The sequence below is a fragment of the Larus michahellis genome, chromosome 4 (genome assembly GCF_964199755.1).
Source record: "Larus michahellis chromosome 4, bLarMic1.1, whole genome shotgun sequence".
NCBI classification, from domain to species: domain Eukaryota; kingdom Metazoa; phylum Chordata; class Aves; order Charadriiformes; family Laridae; genus Larus; species Larus michahellis.
The window spans coordinates 19850598-19872097 of NC_133899.1; the positions used below are offsets into that span (position 1 = coordinate 19850598).

General features: G+C 38.5%; 1 protein-coding gene across 1 annotated transcript; it reads left to right on the plus strand.

Moving 5' to 3' along the window:
* The first annotated feature begins 882 nt into the window (after positions 1-882).
* On the plus strand, positions 883-21214 carry PLA2G15 (phospholipase A2 group XV). The gene is made up of 6 exons (XM_074583182.1): positions 883-1112; positions 9061-9217; positions 10741-10859; positions 12261-12359; positions 12784-13008; positions 16950-21214. Exons 1-6 carry the CDS (start codon positions 989-991, stop codon positions 17459-17461), a joined length of 1236 nt encoding a protein of 411 aa, XP_074439283.1. The 5' UTR covers positions 883-988; the 3' UTR covers positions 17462-21214.
* The last annotated feature ends 286 nt before the right edge of the window (positions 21215-21500 follow it).

The following is a 21500-nucleotide window of genomic DNA, read 5'->3' on the forward strand; positions in this document are numbered from 1 at the left end:
CACTATCATGACTGATCACGAGATGTGATTACACTGGTTCTGAGTACCATTTTTTTCTCTGTTTAGTTTCTGCTTCTGTGGATACCCTTCTTCCCCTCCTCCACAACCAGACACCCACCGTGTACTTCAAACTGAGCACATAACTCCTAGTAACTGGTACTGCTGAAGCACAAAGGCTTATGTCCCTTCTGGTTTTAAATGACAGTAATTACAAGTCTACCTGTTCTTGTTACGTGCATAAAGGCCTAATGATTTTTTTTGAGTATTGCCAAATGCCAGACTTCAATCATACTCTGCACCAATTAGCTGTCACATTAGTCAGGCATGACTATGCCCATAAGCCTTTATATCGGATGCCCAGTCCCTCAGCTGTGTAATGCTAAAATTCCCAGCTCCGCAGAGTATTTTTGTTTTTCCTTAAACCGTTCTGACTGACCCCCTTATGCACTACCTGGTTTTACGCACAAGCTTTACAGCAAACACACCCCTTACTTCGCTGTTAGAAATCAGCAGGATCACGCAGCTGACGAAGCGGCACTGTGAGACAAACGCTCTGCTCCCGCAGCTTTCCCTCCCTGACTGCCTCCTGCCAGCCACCACCGGAGGCCTTACCGGGGCTGCGGGGTGCCCTGCCTCTCCACTCTGCCTCACACCGGCCGGGCCGGGCCAGCGGCACCTGGCGGCCTCCAAAAGGCAGGGGGTGGGATGGGCGTGGGTGTGTGCCGCCGCATTCACACGGGCTTCTGCTGGGCCGGGGGGGGAACGCGGGGACCGCGTTTCCCGCCGAGGGGCCCTGAGGCGAGGCCGCGCGACGGCTCGGGGCTCTCTGCGATCGGCTGGTGACGCCTGCGAGGGCGGGGCGGGGCGGGTGCTTTTGAGGCCGGGGCGGGCAGCGGGGCCGCACTCCGGTGGCGGTAGCCCCGGCGGAGCGTCGCGTCGGGCACGGGCTTGGTGGCGGCTCCTGGCCCTAAGGTTATGCGCTGGGGTGATGGTCCCGCCGGCCGGCGTTAGGGGAGGGTTCCCCCTCCTCAGCCTCCTTCTCCTGCTGCTGCTCTGCCCCGGTGGCGGCTGCCTGCCGCGCCGCCGGCCCGCGGGGCCGCCCGTGGTGCTGGGTAAGAGCCGGGGGGCGGCGGGGGGGACGCGGCGTTGCGGGCGTTTGGCGCCGCGGAGCGTGGTCAAGCTAGCCGTGTCCGCTGTCGCCCCTTCCCGCCCGGGAGGCGGCGGGAGGCCTGGGGCGGGCACGGCCTCCCCCCGGGTTGCTGCGGGGGGCGGCGGGCTTCGGCGCGGAGCATCTTCTCCGTAACGCTGCCCTGGCCGGGTCGGGGAGGGCGGCACCGCGCATCGCACGGCGGGGCACAGACACGCTGAAAACCTGGGGTTGTCTTTGCCTGTCAGCGGGTATAGGGAAAGCAAGGCTCGCCTAAATACATTCTTAGCCCATTAACTAAAACCAGGCCCGCGCTCCTCGAGTTTTGACTCTGTGCAAACCTTTCATAAAAGAGGTTGTAATTGGATGGGGGAAGAGGAGCGAGTGCATGTTAGGGCTGTCAAACCACAAGTGCTTTAAAAATAATAGGCTCGTTTCATTGCACAACATAAAAAATAAATATTGATTACTGGCCTGTGGTTTCACCTGTTAACACAGAAGAGTTTGTACCAAATATGTAGAAAGTATTCATATAATGATTACAAAAAGCCTCTAACAGATATTACTTAGTATCCATTGATAAGAAGAATTGTGAATAAATTTTAAATGTTTTAATAACTTGCCTACTGAAAGTGTAATTCTTAAGCGTTCCAATATGTTAATTGCTTTTTCTGATATTAATGTGAGTAGTCAGCCCTGTGGGTGTATTTGGTATGCTGTGTGTTATTATGCAATTAACCTTGACCATAAAGGTGGAAGAAAAAGTAAGAAAATGGGAAGAATACTGGGAAAAGGATAAGCACTGGCATGTTGTTCAGTTTAAGCTCCACTTATTTGTAATAATTTAGGGTCTGCTGTTGACTTTATTACAACTCTTACAAACTTCTGACATAAAAGGGTAAATGCTAAACAAGACCTTTTTTAAAGATGCTGTGTATCTGAGGACCAGCATGTACAAATTCCCAGTTCTTAATAGATGGCTGAACTAACTGAGAGGATGTAGATTTGGAAGAAGAAACCACAAAAGGATGTCCTCAGAGGCTGCAGTTAGAATGTGAACAAAAGTTCCTTGAGTTCTGTCCACGAAGGTTAGAAGCAATCTTTTATCCTATTTCTCTGGTCTCTAATGCTGGGTTTTAGGAATAAGCTTTGGCGCTTATTCCAGCACAAGCTTCTTGATGACATAGGTGATAGTGTTTTAGTTGCTGATCTAATATTCAACTCTAGCTCTGAAGGAATCAAAGAAGATTTAAAAGCAATTGGGATAAAAGGATAGTGATTATAGAAGCATGGAGTTACTACTGAGGAATCTACTGTAAGCATCTATATATACTGTAAGGATGCTTTTAAAAACCATGGCTGACCTACATCTTGTTTTCTTATTTCTGGTAAATACTGCATGGCTGAGCACGTGTTCATCAGCGAGTGGTTTAAAAAACAGATTTTCTTGCAGTTAGAGTGAATTTTCATCAAATGCTACAGAACTTGCATCTCTTACTATTCTAGTCAGTGTCTGCGTTTTAAAACTTGCTGTTTTCTGCTGCCCAGTCCTGACCTGTCCAGAAAGTGAAGATTCAATGAGTTTTAACAAGTTATTTAATTTTTCTGAGTTGTTTGTATGTTTGAGAAAGTTGATGCTCTTAGGGAGTGATTTGCTATAACTTGCTATTCTAAAATACCATGTTTTCTTGATGTATAGGAATGACTGTTGTTGTAAAAACACCTGCACGAAGAGCTTAGCTGCCATTAGACATGACATGGGCAGCGAAGGTCACACAAATAAAGGAGGGGAAGGAGTGACTGTTGGTCACTCACTGGTTCTGTATGAAATGTTCTCATCTTGATTCTAGTTAACTTTTCATGACCTTTTCTTCACCCTTCTTGCTTATGTGATGTTTTAAGATAAGCTTTTTAGGAATTGCTGTGATGAGGATGGTAGAAGGGTTTAGGGAGGCATTCAAAGTGCTGGCTTAGCACAGGTGTTTGGGAGAGGGGAGAAAAACACACATTGCACTGGAATCACAAATGCAAAAGGAGATTGAGAGGTGTGTGCAAGGCAGGGTTACACAGGCCTATACAAGCCTGAGATGGTTTGGAGCCCATACAGGAGGGCGAGACAGAGTTGATCCTCCTGATTTATCAGGCTGGTATCTAGACCCTTAATTCCTCATAAGTGTTCAGTTTTTAAATATGTTTTTATCTTGTAGTAAACGTGGTCTCATGATCTGAGCATTCACTCTTGGTCTGTTCGGAATTTAAAACCCTCAAGTAGAAAGGGGAGTTAACAACTTTGGTGTTGTACTGTGCATGGCAAGTTGGCTGCCTGATCTTAAGGAATAAAGAAAGAAGGAATGCTGTTTAAAGGAATGTTGTCGACATAATGATTGTTTCATAAATGTTTTAGACCAGTGATGGTCACAAGACCCAGTGTAACTTGCTCTCAACTTTTTTTGTGTAATGACCGCACTTGCAGTTGCAAGCTTACCCAAGTAATGGCGGAGGAAGCAGATCAGTAGTTTGCAAATATGGGACATTGCTTACACGTGGGTAATGCTGTTCTGCTCCCCGGGTACTAATGAAAATGCTGCTTCTAAGAATCTCAAATCTGAAAACAAATGAGCTGCTTCAATACAAGTTTGTAACTGTTGGCTGTAGCTGTGACTACAGATCTGGCAACAGATCTCAGATTTGTAGAGCCCCCTAACTGGCTTAGGTGAATTGTGGTTCTGTGAAACAGCTAAGCCAATCTAATAGGTGCTCATTAGTGCTCCTCCAGGTTTCCTTGTGCCTGTTTATTGGCCACTTTGTGGAGTCATTTGTCTTGCTAAAGCATGAGAAAATTAACCTGTTGAGGAATATGTGATTAATTTTGTAGTTGAATTACCTTAATGGAAGAGCTGGCACAAGGAATGTGGAGAATGGCAGTGCTTCATTGGGATTAGGTTATTTTTTTAAGCTGGTCTGTTCATCATCAAATGGTGCCTTAGTAGCAGGAGTTACTATGCCCAAAGAACGTGTTTGTACATACCGAGGGAGCAAGACTAGGGACCAAACTGACATGGGTAGTAATTGACAGCAAAATACTGCAATGCAATTGCTCAAATTTCCCTGAGATTTAAATAACAAAGCATCAAAGGGTATTGGTATAATAGTGGCACTAGAGAAGAAACATGAGGTAAAAGTCAAAACCTTACTTCCAGAGTCCTGCCTGAAGGCTTGATATCAAAGACACAATGCTCATTAAAATGTAAGGTGATTTTTCTTGGAGTTACTGTCTCAAGTGTTTTTGGGGGAAGGGGGACTACTTAAGAAACTTGTTTTCATGCCTTTTTAAAGATTTTCCTATTCAGTCAGGACAATATATTAATACAGGAAAATCTCCTTTAAGAACCTGGACAGCCTACTGAATACCACTACTCAACTGACAATATCTATTAAATATATATATATGCGCATTCTGTGCAAGTGCTTCTGGATATCTGCTTCATGTTTACATGCAATTATAATATTTTTGCACTTCTCTTACCAGTTTGGCTATATGTTCAACACGTTTGTCTTCTAATGCTCACAATAGTAAGTTCCTTTATTTTGTACCTGTTCTTCCTCCTTCATTTTCTCATAATGTCCATCAATAATCACTGTGTACTATCTCATGTCTTATCAATTTTGGGAGCTGATAACCTGTCCTTATAAGATCAGAGGCGGATTCACTGAACTCTTTACCTTTTAGAGCTGACTCAACACAATTACTATAGCAATGTTCTGATACCTTCTGCAAACAATTTGTTAGGTACTTGGCTAAAGTTTTCTAGAAGGACACCTACATGAAGTTTGTTAATAATTGATTTACATGCAAAAGAGGTTTGTCTCTGAATTCCTGCTGACTGCTAATTGAGGTGTGCCTGTTTGTATGGTCAGCTGGCTAGATGTCAGGAGTGATTTAAATGTTTATGCCTCATGTGATCTGAGGTATCTAGGAGTATCATGTGAGATGATGTTTGCTTTCTTGTTCCTATTTTTAAACTCAGGCCTTTTCTGTGGCAGTCTGTCATTGAGTTTGGAGCTACTTTGAGACATTCTCCTTAGGGAACTGCGGCCAGAGTTTAAAATTAATTTCCCGGAAAGCTTGGTTCATTTTGAAGGAAAGCTAATTTATAGAACCAAAACCATGACAGTTATTTGAGGAAATTATACCAGTAAAAAAGTTATGATAGTTGATATATATCCAAAGATATTTGCGTTTCAGATAAAAGTAGTAAAAAAAGTACCAAATGATTACCTATCTGCCACGCAAACAATAGTTTTCCCCCCCATTTATTATATAGGTGCTAGCTTTTCTTTTTTCCAAATTAAATTTAAAATCCCCCTATTCATGGCTTTTGTTGAATGTTCTTTTGTTTTTGTTTTCTGAGGTATTAAGGCCAGTCACTTTCCAGGGCGAAATTTGCTTATTGTCTCCTATTTGGAACTGTGAATCTGTCATGAACTGTGAATTAGATAGGGACAGGCAGGAGTATCAGTCTGTCCTAAAGCTGGTTACTGTAGTTTCCAGACTTCGAAAAGTCTGTAACCTCTTTTAAACTCTCAAATGAAATTTGTAAACATGCTTTCCGTGAACTTTATTCAAACAAGAACATACCCCAGAAGGAGATCTAGTTTTGCCAGGGCAGTTGAGACCAAAAAAAATCAACCCAACAAACCAGCAAAGGATACTATAATACTGGAAATGAATCGGGCTCATTGATTTATTAGAATGAGTTCTGTTGGGATTACCATCTTTGTGACAAATGATAATATGCTAGAACAGATACATTATCAAATCTGATGGAAACACTCTTTTCTGCTGAATCTCATTATATTTCCAAATGTCCCAGTTCAGAAGTCAATACACGTATTGCATAACGGCAAATCAGGGAAGCAAGGGTACTGCCTGAGATCTCTTCTTGGGCATCCAGTTTTAACTAGTGCTGATGTATTTTGCGGAACTTCACTTGCCAGTTATTTTGTACATCTATGGGGCAGATCTACGAACATCTGCAGGCTTTAAAAGGCAAGAACTTTCTATAATGTTTTCAGCAAAAAGGCTTAGAAACTATAGATACTGGTAGATCAGAAGATGAGGAGAAAAATTACTTTGCCCACAGGTACTTTCTGTGTATGGCCTGAAAGCAAAGGGAATGTGCTTTTTTTCTACTGCTTTCAAATTCCATCACAGAAAATTCAGGAAGGTCTGTCTTTATCCTACAGAATTAATCTTCAATGTGATCTTTTTTTTAACCTGTTACTTATCAAAAAGCCACTAAGTAGTTCTCCAGCCAAAATGTAAATCATTAACACTTAAATTGTGAGGGGTGAGGACTGAAGATCTTGCATGTTTCTTTCCATAATCTGAAAAATCAAAATTTGCATTTTGTTCCCTATAGCTTTATCATGAACCCTCTTCAGCTTGCAGAATATACTTTAGAAAATAAAACATGTGTTGTCAATTAGTGATTAACTAACTAGATTAGTTTCACTGTTAATATGGAAATGTAAACCAGAAAAAAAACTCTTTTTGTTGTTAATGCTTGCTTTCTAAACAAACAGGCATCACACCTGCATGTGAGACTATTTTTTTAACTGCAGTGCTGTATCTTGGCACAGATGGAACTTGCCCCTTATCTTTTATTTATAATTAAATAAATTATCACTTTTTCAATGTGTTCCTTGTCATCCCTTGGGTAAAAATTATGTAATGTTTCTCATCTTGTGCTCCAAATTGGACACAGGAGCACAGCCTCTGTTCTCAAGAAGCTGGAGGATAAAATATCTTAACTAAATTAAACTTGCAGTTAATCTAAGATCACGCCATTAAGTCCAAGTGAGACTTTGTACAGTTTCCTGCTTTCAGTACTCTTCTTGATAAATGTATCCTGATTATGATCTTAAACTTGTTCAGTTGTGAGTCTTCCTATTCTGAGTGGGAGTGCTTATGGTTATTTGAGTGCTGTTTGAAAACCTCAGCAAGTTCTGATACTCCAGATGTTTGTTTGAGTTTTTAAAAGGTATCTTTGCTGGAAGAACTTGATTTTACCCAAGGAAATGACATTCCAGGGTAGAACAGAATGTCACTCTTCTACTTTGTTTTGCATTGAAACTGAAGGCAAAATCAACCTGTTCTGTCCTTGGCAGGTTTGCTGCTGAAACTGGCCAGTCATGAATGATATTTTGATATAAATAGAATTACATTCTGTTCCTTTTCTAATTAAGAGCACTGATACAGCACAGGCAGGAGACGGTGGAACAAGCTGTTGCCTTATAGTTCTATAAGCAATAACTAAACACCATTTTGTGAGGTTACAAGACTGAACTTCAGTAAACTCCTTTCTAGGGTGTGATGCAATACTATAATCTCCCTTACTATGCTTTCCAGTATATCAGAGTCCTTGAAATACGACCTAAAATAAACTGTGGTCAGCTACTGGGTCTTTTAACGTTTCACTTAAGACTGCAGAAATAATAATAAAAAAAAGCCTAATGAGAAAGTAGGGGTAGTTAATAAAGAAATCCTGAGGTATATCTTTTGTGGTGGGGCATAACTTCCAGTGGTTGGAGTTTGTAAGTGTGTGGCTGTCCAGGTCTATATTTAGTCTGAAGTTTGTCCTTTTTCAGTTCTGCAATAAGTATTTCTCTGAAAGCATATCTGGCTTTCAGGTTAAATTAGGTGTTCCACTAAAAGATATTATCTCTTTCTTTAAACCACTGCTAATTATCAATGTTCTATGGCACTTAAACGGTTTTGACTAAATAATTTACTGAAGCGGGGGGGGAGAGGAAGAGGGAAGCAACTGTATGGGTAAGCCTGCATTAAAAAAAACCCTTAAAAATTAAACACTGACGAGTAAATAGGATACAGTTATGTGCACCCAAAAAAGGTGTGCTCAAAGAGGGGGGAGAACCCTTAAGAAGTGCCTAACTCATAAATTTTTCTAATAGAGAGAAACTTTTCAGTTACTGAAGTATCTTTGCCTTTATGGTTCTCGAGGAGAAAATTATTAAACAGAATGTAAGAAGTTTCTCTGGAAACTTGCTGCTGAAAATTGTAAGAGCTTTTTTTAAGCTTATTTCTAATTTAGAAATAATATTCCTGTCTCCACCTGTTGTTTAAAATAAAAAAACCTAAAACTTCATCAAAGGAATACTGGTATTTACTATACATCCTAAGAACAGTGCACTTCAGAGAAGGTGCACATACAAGACCTTTCTCTCCAAGTATTAACTGATGTAATGTACCAAAAAAAGTGAACACCAGAACTGTTGTAGCATCCAACCCTGAGTGGAAAAGACATGAAACCATGTATTTGGGTTATTATGGTAGCCAACTAAATCTTGTGTAGCAAAAGCGCAGTTGAAGGTGAAGTGAAAATAAAAAACAAACGGATCTGCTTTTACTTTTCATATTTTTTTTTATGTCAAATTGATAGTTTGCAAGCAACTGTTTAAAAGGAACAGACAGACTTGTATGTGCTGTTGTAATACTCTGAAGGAAAAAATTCTTTCAGAAAGATTCAGTTTGCTCTTTAAAACACGGATAATTTTGATAACGTCCGAGACGATCTGTTTTTCATACCTGTGGCGTAAGGTGACCTGTTCCTATATAGCCTGCTTTCTGAAGTTATGAACTGTTGATGCAGAATTATTCTATGTGCTTGTTCCTCAGCTACTGATGTTTGAAAATCTAAATCTTTTCAGTGGAAGATGTGCATGCATTATTCTGTCCTTCTGTAATATTTTTTTTTATCCACTTTCAAAACTTAATGGTATCTCTGGATGCAGTGATACTGCATATGAGGGCTATGTTATTAACATGTGTATATTGTAATGTAAAATGTTACACACTTAAAATTAAAGTGTCTCTTTTTTCTATCTTTCAGTTCCTGGGGACTTAGGTAATCAGTTGGAAGCAAAGTTAGATAAGCCATCAGTAGTGCACTATCTCTGCTCTAAGAAGACAGACAGTTATTTTACACTCTGGCTGAATTTGGAGTTGCTTCTGCCTGTCATCATTGATTGTTGGATTGATAATATCAGGTAAGACCAGAAATGTTGCTCTGTGCAGTTATCTCCTTTCCTTAGACTGACATACTTTGTGCAGAACAGCTGCCTTAAACTTTCTTTTCTGATTCAAGACCAGTGAGAGAAATTACTTGGAATTCTGCTAGGTAGAGTAACAGGATGAATCAGATGTGGTTCTGTTGCCTCTAAGGTAGCTGTTCATCACTGATGAGAAGCAGATGTTCTCTTAGTTTCTTCAACACTCTCTCCTACCCATTACCCAGTGTTGGTTTGTGCACTTACCAGATGCTCCGACAGGCTTATCTAAAGCAGAACATTTTCTGCTTTTTCGATGAGTTACTTAAGTTTTAACAAGGCAAAGGGGAAGGAGGGACATCAGGCAGCACAGAGGGGACAGGCAGGAGGAATGCGAGCTTGCACTTTTGCTGGCAGTGTGTCATTAGAGAGCAGTCTCAGGGGCAGCTGTGAGACACATGGGGTCCTTCAAGGGCAGTCTGGAATTCTCTTTCTGGAATTATTTTTGTTTAAAACATTGCCTAATTTAAAGCTTACAGACTATTTCATCATTAAGTCTGCCTCGTTAATGTTCCTGTAAAAATCATATAAATGTCTCTATGAAAACAAGAAATATTTAGCTTGTGCAGTTTAAAAATATTGCATTGGCATGTTGTTCTTTTATATGAATATACCAAGCTGTTGTGTAGTTGTACCTCTGCTTTGTCTTGCTATACGCCTTACAGGTTGGAGAGATTTTTTTTGGTGGGTGAAGATTTGAGTATCAATTCAGATTCTAAGACTCCATCTAGGGGTAAAAACTTGCATTCAGAAATGGCAATTGTATTGAAATGGTATTAAAAACAATCAAACAAAACCCCAACAATAATAATGATTAAAAAAAACCCTGACCTAATACTCCCTATTCTTCATATCTCAAATAGATTTTAAAAATATCTACAAAACACTCCATACCTCTATTGGTACCTCAGTAAACACATACCCGGTATTTACTGAGGTACCAATTGTTACTAGTCAAGAAGTATCAAGTATTCCCTTATGCCAGTATCGGTGTTCTAGTTAAACAGAAATGAATTATTTTTATCTAGGAGAATGTTTCTGATATCTGATTTTACAGGTATTTTATCTTCTACTGACACATTCTTAGGTTCTTGACAAGTCTTTGCCATTATGTGAAATGGTACAGAACTATATAAAGTAGCTTATATTCTAAAGTTGAAGTTCAGCCACAATTCTGTATGCTCAGTTTTATAGAGAAGATAAGCCTCAGATTTTGCATGTAAAGCATTAAGTTAATTAAAATAATTGTTTGCATTGTGTAACCTCTTATCCATTAGAGTACTCTTATGTCTGCCTGTTACTGGTTTGTTTTGGTTTTGTTGTGTTTTTTTTTTTCTGGGTAATAGCACTTAAAGTTCTTGTTACTGCACTCAGAATGTAAGACCCAATGTAGCTAAGAGTTGTCATGTGGTAATATGACATGTTTCATGTTTTTCTCTCTCTTTTTTTTTCTTTTCCCCCAGGCTGGTATATAACCGAACAAGTAAGATTACAGAACCGCCAGATGGAGTGGATATCAGAGTCCCAGGTTTTGGGCAGACGTTTTCCTTGGAATTCCTTGACCCAAGTAAAAGGAGTGTTGGTATGTACAAGCTGTGTCTGAAGTGCTTTGTCACTTGTATAAAGACACCCTAGAAAAATCCTATAACAAGCTACTGAAACGTGATTTCAAATTACAATTCTGTTTAGAAGTAGAAAAACAGGGTAGCATATGGCTCACTTTGCTTTTAAGTGTTTTCATTGTATTGTTTTGTCTGCTGTTTGGCCTGATAGGTTGAGACAAGAAGATTCTGTGTTATTTAGTCTTGTGACAAGTTTAAGTTCTCTAGATGAAACTTAAGTAGGCACTTTGAAGGTAGACACTTTTGGAAAATGAGATAAATTGAGTAGAAAATTCTGTGACTGAAGCTTGACAAGCAAAACCAAAACAAAACCACTTCATTTCAGCTTAGTTCCAAATAAGATGTTCTTTGGCCTTAAGAATGAGTTAATGGGCTTGGGAGATAACAGTACCACGCTCTGTAGTTCCCTGTCTTTTGTCAGTGTCAGAGTAATTACATAATTACATTTATGCTGCAGAGGATTTCTGCATTAATGTGTTTGCAGGGTTTTTTGTTTAGTATTTTTGTAGAAGTCATCTTCCAGAAAACACTGAATCTGATAAGCTTTTGTGAGGAGTTGTTAGCTGTGGCTGAAGCATTAAGTAATTTAATAGTAATGCAATGAGCTTCACATACTTCATACCATGGATTTCTTTTTCTTTTCTGTAGGGAGCAATCCCCAGAAGGGCAGTAATGTACTTAATGATCTTCACTAGACGACTCATAACTAGAACAGAGACATATTTAAAATTGCCTATGTTCACTTCAGGGACTATGTGATAAGCATTCAAGACTAATGAGTGAGGTTCTGCTCAAAACTTAAATATGACTGTGATATTCAAGAGGATGTTTTGACACTTAATTTTTGAAATTGTTACTAGATGTATTTAATTGTGGTAATACTTATATCCTATGTGTCAAATCTTGTAATATGTAGCACCTGTCAATATATAGCCAGTCTGCAAATCTTTCCCTTCTTTGCTATTAAAGCATTATGTTCAGTCACTTTAAGTCTCAGTCCACTACCTGATAGCCAGAAAGAGTTTTGGGGTACTTTCCGTAATTTTGCCCTGGGGTACACTGTAAGCAGTTGTTGCCAAGAATAAATGTTGTTGAAGTCCAGGCCAACCTTTATGAATGTATTAAATACCCTACCTGAAGTTCATTTGCAATTGACAAAAGCTAGGACACTAATGTAGTAGTTCTGAGGTGTATTCTTTACAGTTCGAGGGTAAGATGCATTTCTGCTGGGGAGAACTTATCGGTTCTGCGCATGCCACATCTTGCTGCCACAAACTTACTTTGTTTTGTGATAGTGTCTGACAGCTGCTTCAAATCTAATCTTTTCACTGTTCTGTTTCTTTCTTATCTGATGTCTATAGGCAGTTACTTCTATATGCTGGTGCAGAGTTTAGTAGATTGGGGCTACAAACGTGATGAAGACGTAAGAGGAGCACCTTATGACTGGCGAAAAGCACCAAGTAAATAACATTGTTACTTTAAGAAAATTTTGACTCTCCTAGCCACTAGCCAACAAATAATGTTTTGGGTCTCTTCTCCCATCCCACCTGAACAAAACAATTATACTTCAAACCTTAATTTTGACTAGTTCTTGGAGCCTGGATACCCCTGGACCCAGATGAAAGTTCCATGGTGTGGTTTCTTTTTTTTTTTTTTTTGCTTTAAATAACTTGTTACTTAAGGCTTGCTTAAAAACAAAATAGCAACAAAAAACCCCACACTACCAAAACACATCCCTGCATCCTACTTAATACTGGAATTTCTAAGCTCTGTATTATTAATTCCACAGACAGTTTCAAAAAACAACGTTTTAAAGAATTGTGTAGAAGTTCAGCATTCACAATTAGTAATTATAACTGTGTAACTTGTGTATATTTACTTTAGATGAGAACGGAGACTATTTTGTGGCCCTTCGCAAGATGATAGAGTTAATGTATGAGCAGTATGGAAGTCCTGTTGTCTTAATTGCCCACAGCATGGGGAATATGTACACTCTCTACTTCCTCAACCATCAGACTCAGGATTGGAAAGACAAGTACATAAAGGATTATGTGTCATTAGGCGCTCCGTGGGGAGGAGTGGCTAAAACTCTCCGTGTGCTGGCTTCAGGTAGGTAATTTGATAGTTTGGAATGTATTTTTTTAGTAGTGCAAGGTACTAACTAGACTGTTAACTGTGAGACTGGAAGATGAGCGTTTAAGTTACTATGAAGTTACAAATAATTTTTTCATGAGTGATTGCAACTTGATGTTTCAAGCCTTTTGACCAGACTTCTTCATCTTTATATTCGTGGAAGTGGTGTAAGTCTTTTTGTATCCCTTTTATGTCCCAGGAGCTGCCTCCCCTCTTGACCTCTCCTAACCTCTTTTTAGCACATTATTGTGGCCTGGTGTCTTCTATTTTTGTCACTTCTACCTCCAGACTGATTGCTCTCTGTCCAGTATTGCAAAATTAATGACTCCAGAGCATTCAGTAGTTTCCTTTGATTAAAGATCACACACACTGAGGGATACTTGTAGACATGGTGGTGAAGTGGTGCCCGCAGCACAAATGCTGGTCAAAAGCTGTAACTCTACAGGTAAGGAAAATGAATCTTTGAGATCTTGGGTTTAGCATACTGGATATGCCTAAGACTGAAAAAAATTGAATAAAGAAGCATAATGTATTTCACTAAGTAACTGCAAATGACTGATGCAAAAAGTTCACTTACCCCATCATGTGATACCATAATTATTTCATGTGCTTCAGCATTTAGTTCGTGATGTTTCTGGCTTGGTTTTTTAGCTTGTTTCTGACTTACTAGCTTTGGAAATAACTACCTTCTTCCTAAACAAAGCCGACATCAGAAACTGGACTTCATCAAAATGCAGAACACACAGCAAATGTCCAGCCATGCATGAAAGAATACTTTGCTTAGCAAAGGCATTTGTTTCTGAATGGTAGTGTACAACTCAGTTACTAATTAGAAAACTTAACTGGATGTTTGTATGGAGTTATACATTGTACTCTATTGCAATGGCACCATACAAAGTTATTTTCCTTTTCCCACAGGCTTCATCTGACAAGTTTGTGTGCTACAGAAATGGCAGGAAGTGAGCAATGTTAATATCCCCTTACTAAAAATTCCAGTCACAGATTTCTGTTTGATGAAACTTTCGTGCTTGGTATCTTGTTTAATCTTTAAGATGTATGTCATCCGAAGTGGCTAGCTATACAAATGCATAATGAATAGTTAAATTTCTACTAAAATGCAGTCATCTCTTAATCTGTGTGTCTGTTGTACTAAAGACCATGTTTTAGAGCAGAAATTTAAGAATCACATATGAAAGTTAAAAGGGCAGAACGTAACATCAGAATGCACATTTTTAGGCTAGTTCTGTCTCAAATATCTATAGTAAATCACTACCATCGGGCATTAACACTTGGATTACATTAGTCTATTAAAGAGTTTCTAAAATTGAGATTACCAGGGTGCTAGTATGCAGAAGAATTGTTGCTTTAAAGAAAAATACTGCAGTGCTGCAGGAAAGACAAGGCAAGCTCTGAATGCATTCGTTCTGTTCCCATTCCTGTTTATAAATATGGTAATAGCTAGGAACTTCATTCAAATCCACAGCTGTGTTATCAAAGTGATAAAAAGTACACAGGTGGAATTATTTTCTCTAGATCTTCTGTGATACTTTCTGCTACTTATTCATGTACTTTGCAAGATCAATACTTGTATCATTACAATTCCAGTGCCAGTAAATTGAGGATGTTCTCCTGACTATGGTGAGCAAAGACACAAAGTTCACTGTGGTGGTTTGGTTGGTTGGTTGGTTTTTTGTCAGCTTGAGATGTTAGCAGTGTCTTCCTTAGATCTAATATTTTATTCGCTCTAATGTCAACGAGTGTCGTGCCTGCTGACTGAAGCATGGTTTTGGCCATACAGTACTTCTGCACTTCAGAGAAAAGTAAAGGATTTGATAAGTATTTTGTAACAGTTCTGTAAGAGAAGGCTGGAATAGTCACGTTCTGTGTTTGATTATTCTACTGGAAATAATTTTTCTACGCATTCCATTTATTGTTCAATTCAGAACTCAGGCTTTCTTTGCTGAAAACTGCCAAGTATTTGGTAGCTTAGTGGTGAGTGTGCACACTTTAGTATTTATACCACACAGTAATATGAAACACATTTTTTAGGACCTTTGTGATTCTTGCTGTGCTCCTTTGAGTTTCCTTTTTATCTGTTTCAGATAAAACAATGTTTAGCGATGTCTCCTAAATATACCAGCAATATAGTCCTCCTAAAGATGGCATTAAAGACTGATCTTTAGGTCTCCTTGCTGAAGCAATAGTGCCACCTTACGGAATTGAAAAATACGCTTATTTCAGGAGTACCGCTTTTGGTTCCAGTGTTTCAATTTTTATGCTGTAGTTGACTTGCATCGCTATATACTGTAACTGCCTGAACCTAATAGAAAACCTGATTCAAGGTTCAGCTGACAAAAGAATTAAGGAGTGCTAGCCATTGTGATAATAGAAAATAGGTCTGATTGGACGCTCACTGTGAAAATAAACTTGGTTCTGTCTCAGGGCTGCTTTTTCTTTTTTTAAGAAAAATCATTTATAGTAATTACTATATTGGTCATTTATTAAGAAGCTTTTAGTTTTGTGAAGACGTAAGAATAATGGTTAAAATATGAAGAAAGATGCATATAAATTATAACTTAGTCATGTGTTAGTTTGAGCCATCTTTGGAACAAACTGCAAAGAAAACAACGGACTTAATGTCTACAAAAAATTCTAGAAAAGTTTTTGTCAAACACTAGTTCTGTAATAAGAGTAAGCCTAAATTTGGTAAAATGTAACAATTTTGTGGTTTATTGGGCATTTGGGTTAATTTAAGAACTTAACTGATAATAAGATCTAGCTCTCTAGATTTATATTATATTAAGAAAATATGATGCCTTGGAAAAGCTTGATCAGCTGAAAACATTTCCCAAGTATAGTAGTTATCAACTGCTTTGCTTTCAGGAATTGTTGGTTTTGTCTGTCTCTCCCTGGCAAAGATGTAGTTTAGGTTACCAGAATTGCTAGAAAATGTTAGTGCTACATTAGAGAAAACCTGTGTTCTGAGGAACACAAGCATTTTAGCAGTCTTGAAATGCTGACTGGAAGGGAAGATGCCGATATTGGTGATTTTTCCATGGTTCCCACCAGAAGCTAACAAGCTCTATCTCTTCTTTTGCCGAAGTACTACTACTGAATTCGTCATTGAGTGGAGCATTCTTGATAGCATAAGCAGAAACAGTAATATTTACCATACAGTACTTCTGTTCACTGTTGCCATACAGTATTTCTTCTGTTTCCTTTTATGACAAGTTAATTTTTTAGGCAACTATTAAGAGTTTGCCATTTTCTTTCAATTGTAAGCACGTTCTGGTAGTTTTTTTTACGAAGGGAGTGCATAAACTGGTAAAACACTATGCCAAATGGTAAATAAACCACATAGTTATTTTTATAGCTATCCTGAATGAAATACTGCTACTCTGCTTCTCCTCAATGTGCAAAGCTTTAAACATCTTGTTAAGCATATAAAGTCTCTTCATGAGTTCTCACATGTGTGTGGATATTCGGCAAAACCATAATCTAGGTACCAGAATCGCTGTAAAACACATTTCCAGAAGAGCACTTAAGACAAAACTTGCAAATGGTATAAATAATGCCTAAATAAAAGCCCATTTCTTACTTAGCTAATATAGGAAATATTTTCTCCTTTAAAAAGGAGCATATTGGAAAGGCAGCTGTGTTCTTGGTTTGTCAGTCATCCATTCATCAACTTGTATTTAAATTTGTAAGTTATTAGAAATTAGTTTGCAGCAGCTAATTATCCAGACAATCATAAATGAGGACAAACTTCTCAAATTTTCACTGTAAGCAAAGGGAATAATATTTTTATTCATGTTATCACTGTGAGTGGTAGTGCTGCTGGCTGAGGTTCATGCTTTACTCTGTGTATAATGAAATTCCACTTGTTTTTTGGTGTTTTGTTTTTTTTTTTTTTTAAGGTGACAACAACAGAATCCCTGTTATCAGTTCACTCAAGATTAGAGACCAGCAGAGATCAGCGGTTTCCACAAATTGGATGCTCCCCTACAACTATACGTGGCCTCCAGATAAGGTCTTTGTAAGCACACCTACAGCTAACTACACTCTTCGGGATTACCGAAAATTCTACAGGGACATCAATTTTGAAGATGGCTGGCTCATGAGACAAGACACTGAACCCCTGGTTTACCAGATGACACCCCCTGGTGTGCGCATACACTGTCTTTATGGTACTGGTGTGGAAACACCTGATTCTTTCCATTATGAAAGTTTTCCTGACAAAGAACCCAAGATTCTTTACAGCGATGGGGATGGTACAGTAAACTTACAGAGTGCCTTGCAGTGTCAAAAGTGGGTGGACATGCAAAAACAGGAAGTGGTGATATTTGAGCTTTCAGGAAATGAGCATATTCAAATGCTATCCAATGATACTACTATCTCCTATGTGAAAAAGCTGCTTTTTGATTTGTGATACCTTGTGTTGGCAGTTATTTTCCTCACCTGTGATGCCTTCCCTAAATATGGGAAAATGCCTTTCAATCCCTTGATATTTAGATATTTGAATTATTTATTTTGTTTTTTGTTTTTTTTTTTTTTTTAAGGCTGTGTTCAAGAAGTTGTTTGGTGTCCTAAATGATCGTTTGTCTCTGATTTGTCTTCATGATGCTTCCTGGTATTTTCACATTTGCAAATTTGGTCAAATATGCATTTTGGTGCCTCTGTGTCCAATATTCATACAGACTTTCATTTGGCAATTGTGCAGCCCCTGGCGTGTACTACATAGAATCATAGACACCTGAGTTCCTTTGCGTGGTCTTTGCAGGGTTTGGAGCGGGAGGGCGAGGAAGTATTGGAATTTCAAATGCCCGTAAACCAAGGGAATTATATTAACTTGAGAAGCACAGTAAACTTCTTAAAAGGTCATGCATATTCTGATCTACAGTTTCCAGTACCTTAGTTTGTAAATGTGCATACCTACTAGGTCAGATAGGGCAGAGGTCTGTCTGGTACTGTACTACCTTTGTTGTATCCAGCCTTTCTTTTGTTACAGCATTTGGGGGAAAAGAGATAGATGTGTGAATTACTTGAAGTTTCTTATTAGGTATCTTTTTGGCTTGTGTGTTTTGTGGGTTTTTTTTTTTTTAAAGGAAGAAATTGTTTGCTTATTGACTTCTAGAACCTGATTACTTACAATCTGGAGTCTGAGGAATTCTCACCTTGTGCTTTATTTATCAATGAGGGAAAGAAGCTAAACAGTGATTGGTGCTTGCAATAACTGTAGCTGTGTGTAGTAGTACATAAATTAAAGCGGAGCTGAATACTGGCAAACAATCCATACAGTGCAGAATTGTATTTCTGGGTAAAAAATTATCTCCTGTAGTAGAAATGATAATGTATGGTGGGCATTAATTCGAAAAGAAAAGTGAACTTCCTGAAATAGGTTGGGGAATGGAAGCCAGCATAATACAGTATGAAGTATAAACCTTGTTATCAGTCAAATACTTAAGCTCTGATCCAGTAACTGACCAAATAGTGATTGGAACAATATTGCATTCAGCTGAAAAGAAACTTTTACATTTTAAGACTAAAATTCACTTCCCATAGATTACAAGTTTCATTATTGCTGTTTCAAGAAGTTGGGACACATTGTTCCTTAAATGTTTCTGTATATTGCTGAACATGCAGCTCTGTTAATTTCCTACAGTATTGTTTTACTCAATGTTTAAAAAGAGTAATTCAACTCTGAATGACACAGAAACGATAACCTAAAGGCCCTCATATTTACAATGTTGATTACGGAAGTGCTGTTGGAGAAATAGTTTCACTTGAAGATTCTCTTTTGCTTGCTTTAAAACCAGTCACCCAGTTAGACTGCACTTAGTTTCCTGAAAACACAGCTTTGAATGCTTTCAAAATGCTAGGTCTTCCAAGAAAAAAAATGTTTTAAGAGTTTCAGAAACTCATCAGGACTATTGAGAATTCATTACTTAAGAAACTGAAGTTGTCTAAAGGGTAAAGTTTTTAACTATTTTGGTAGCATGCATGAAATACTTGCTGTCTTTAAATGTATCGATAAGATGTGTTGAAATGATGGGCTTGAACTCTTGTTACTGTAGAATGCAAATGCTTTGGCACAGGAGGTATGTTTAAGGCCTAAGTTTTAATCAGAAATGACTTGTAAATCCAGAACAACTTGAACTAGGGTTGTGCATAAGCTAAATATTTTCCTAGGTTTTAACTTCCTTATGTAGCTTCATTTTCCCCTGGAATTTTCCCCTATTACCTTTGTTGAGGGAGAGGACACATATTCCTGATTTTTAAAACAGAACGTTTATCCTGTCGTCAGTTGCCCAGGAACCTACAGTTCAGCAGCAATGTTGCCTAGACTCCAGAGTAAGTACCGAGTTGCCCCAAGCCATTTGTAACTGGTAACTGCTGAAAAAAAACCAAAACAAAACAACAATAACAACAAAAAATCCCCCCAAAAAAGTCCTTTAGCCAAGTGTTCTATTTTAGGCAGGGCTGTCAGCTGGATAAGCTTCAGGCTTGTGTTCCAAGACTGCTCAAAGATAAAGCTCTTCCTGTGGTCTGACTCTGTGGTTTGATTTTTGAAGAAATTGCTATGATACTGGTTTACAACAGAAAGATGTTACAGAGAACAGTTTATCACAATCAGCATTTCTTGCTGAAGTAGACTGCCTGTTAATAAGCACTGGAATGAGTGGAGATGGAGGCTGTATGGGAGGCTACCAACATGGGCATCAAGGGCTGAAAAAAATGAGGAAAGAACATAGGTAAACAGTTCTTAAACTGATGTGAAGAATTTTTCTAAGCTTCATTTAGATCCTTACCCATTAATCGGTGTTATTTTCAGTCCCATACCAAGAGTTTAGGTTCAGGGGTTTTTGTGATTTGAAGTTCCAAAATACATGATTCCAAAAGATGCTCTTTCTTCTTTTTTTTCTCTTCATTTTTTATTTTACTACGCTTTTCTTTTTGTGCCCCAAAAGAAAAAAAAAATCTCTTCTTCTTTTCTAACTTTGGCAACCTAGTACTGGGTTCTGAGATCAGTTGACTGTATCTTTTAACCTGAAGATTTGTAAATCAGCTTTCCCTTAGTAGACAAGCCCTAGAGTGTGTCTCTAAAACTTATGTCAGTTAACCTGGTAAAATGAAGCTGAAAGTTTTTCAGGGCTTTTATTTTTTTAATGTTGTTTGTCACTATAAAGCCTTGTGGCACAAGAATGTGCGTACCTGAGTTCTAAGCACCATGTTAGAGCAAGCACAGTGTTTCTGGTGAGACTTTGATTGGACGTGATGGGTTCTGCAGACTGTGGTTCTGTTTTGTGTCCAGAACTTATGATTTTTGTACCAAATCATCTTCAGCCCTTTCATTTTCAGTTTCTTGCATATTAGGATGGAGTTATCATTGAAAAGTGAATGCAGCAAGTAAACTACATTATTGTAGTCATTGAAACTGAACCACTTCACTCAGCACGTTGAGAAGTACTTACTCACTATGGCATGTTCCTCTACAAGGCAAGAGTGTTTAGCATTACTGTTATAGGCCTGCTAGAGCCATGTGCACTTGAGCATTCTAGATTCTCGTGAGGAGAGAGGTCTGAAGAAATAAATCTTTAGGAGAGGAGAATGTGGCACTTAAGAGGAGTAACTCAGGTGCTTTGCCACACTGCAGAGTTGAAATGTTTGAATCTACTGACATATCTTCATTATACCTAAACGCATATCGATCATGTCTCGCTTTCTGTAATTTTTACTTGGTTTTATTCTTCTAGGATATTTTCAGAAACAAAAAATAGTCTTGAGGACCAAATGTGTTTCTTATGTTTGACAAAATGTATAGAAAATGCTGAAGAAGCTTTCAGCTGTCATTGTAATACTTCTGAAGAGGTTCAGAGTCACTATGTGATTCTGTTTAAAAACAGAAGGCTTCAATAAGTAGCAATAATTGCAAAGGACTTGCAGACCAAAGGAAGGAATGTTTGGTATTAAGGTAGTTCTTGGAGCACAGGGTGTTCAAGGCCCTCTTAAATTCAGGGAATGTTTGGCAATGACTTTGCTGCTCTACATTTAACAGTATTTTGTATGGAACATATTCTGAGACCTAGCATTTTATATGCTCTTTTTGTGTATGAATGCGTTCAATAGATTTTGAATATTTTATTGTCAAACTTTGATAACATAATAAAGTTGATCTAATACAGCTTGTCTCCTGTTGTGAATAATGTGTTGTCTCAGTGCTCAGATGCAGTAGCAACTTATTGCTATTTTTCTTCCCCAGGGATTCTGTCTCCTTTTCTCACAGTAACTGCTGCTTGGTTCATCTTCCAAATGCACCTAATGTCTTGTGGTATACTTGGAGTTCTCTGTTAATTGTTCTCGAATTTATGGAGATGTGGGATGGAGATTACTCAATTTCCTTTGTTTCTTTCTTGCTCATCTCAAAGAAAATAAAAAAGTTCTTGGGATGCCTCATCCTTGTGTTCAGG

What these genes read in the sequence shown, in the direction of transcription:
- PLA2G15 (XM_074583182.1), top strand. Translation starts at nt 989, where the DNA reads ATGGTCCCGCCGGCCGGCGTTAGGGGAGGGTTCCCCCTCCTCAGCCTC. An exon ending in GGGGCCGCCCGTGGTGCTGG is followed by an intron (nt 1,113 to 9,060) that starts GTAAGAGCCGGG and finishes TCTATCTTTCAG; the next exon opens with TTCCTGGGGACTTAGGTAAT. An exon ending in TGTTGGATTGATAATATCAG is followed by an intron (nt 9,218 to 10,740) that starts GTAAGACCAGAA and finishes CTTTTCCCCCAG; the next exon opens with GCTGGTATATAACCGAACAA.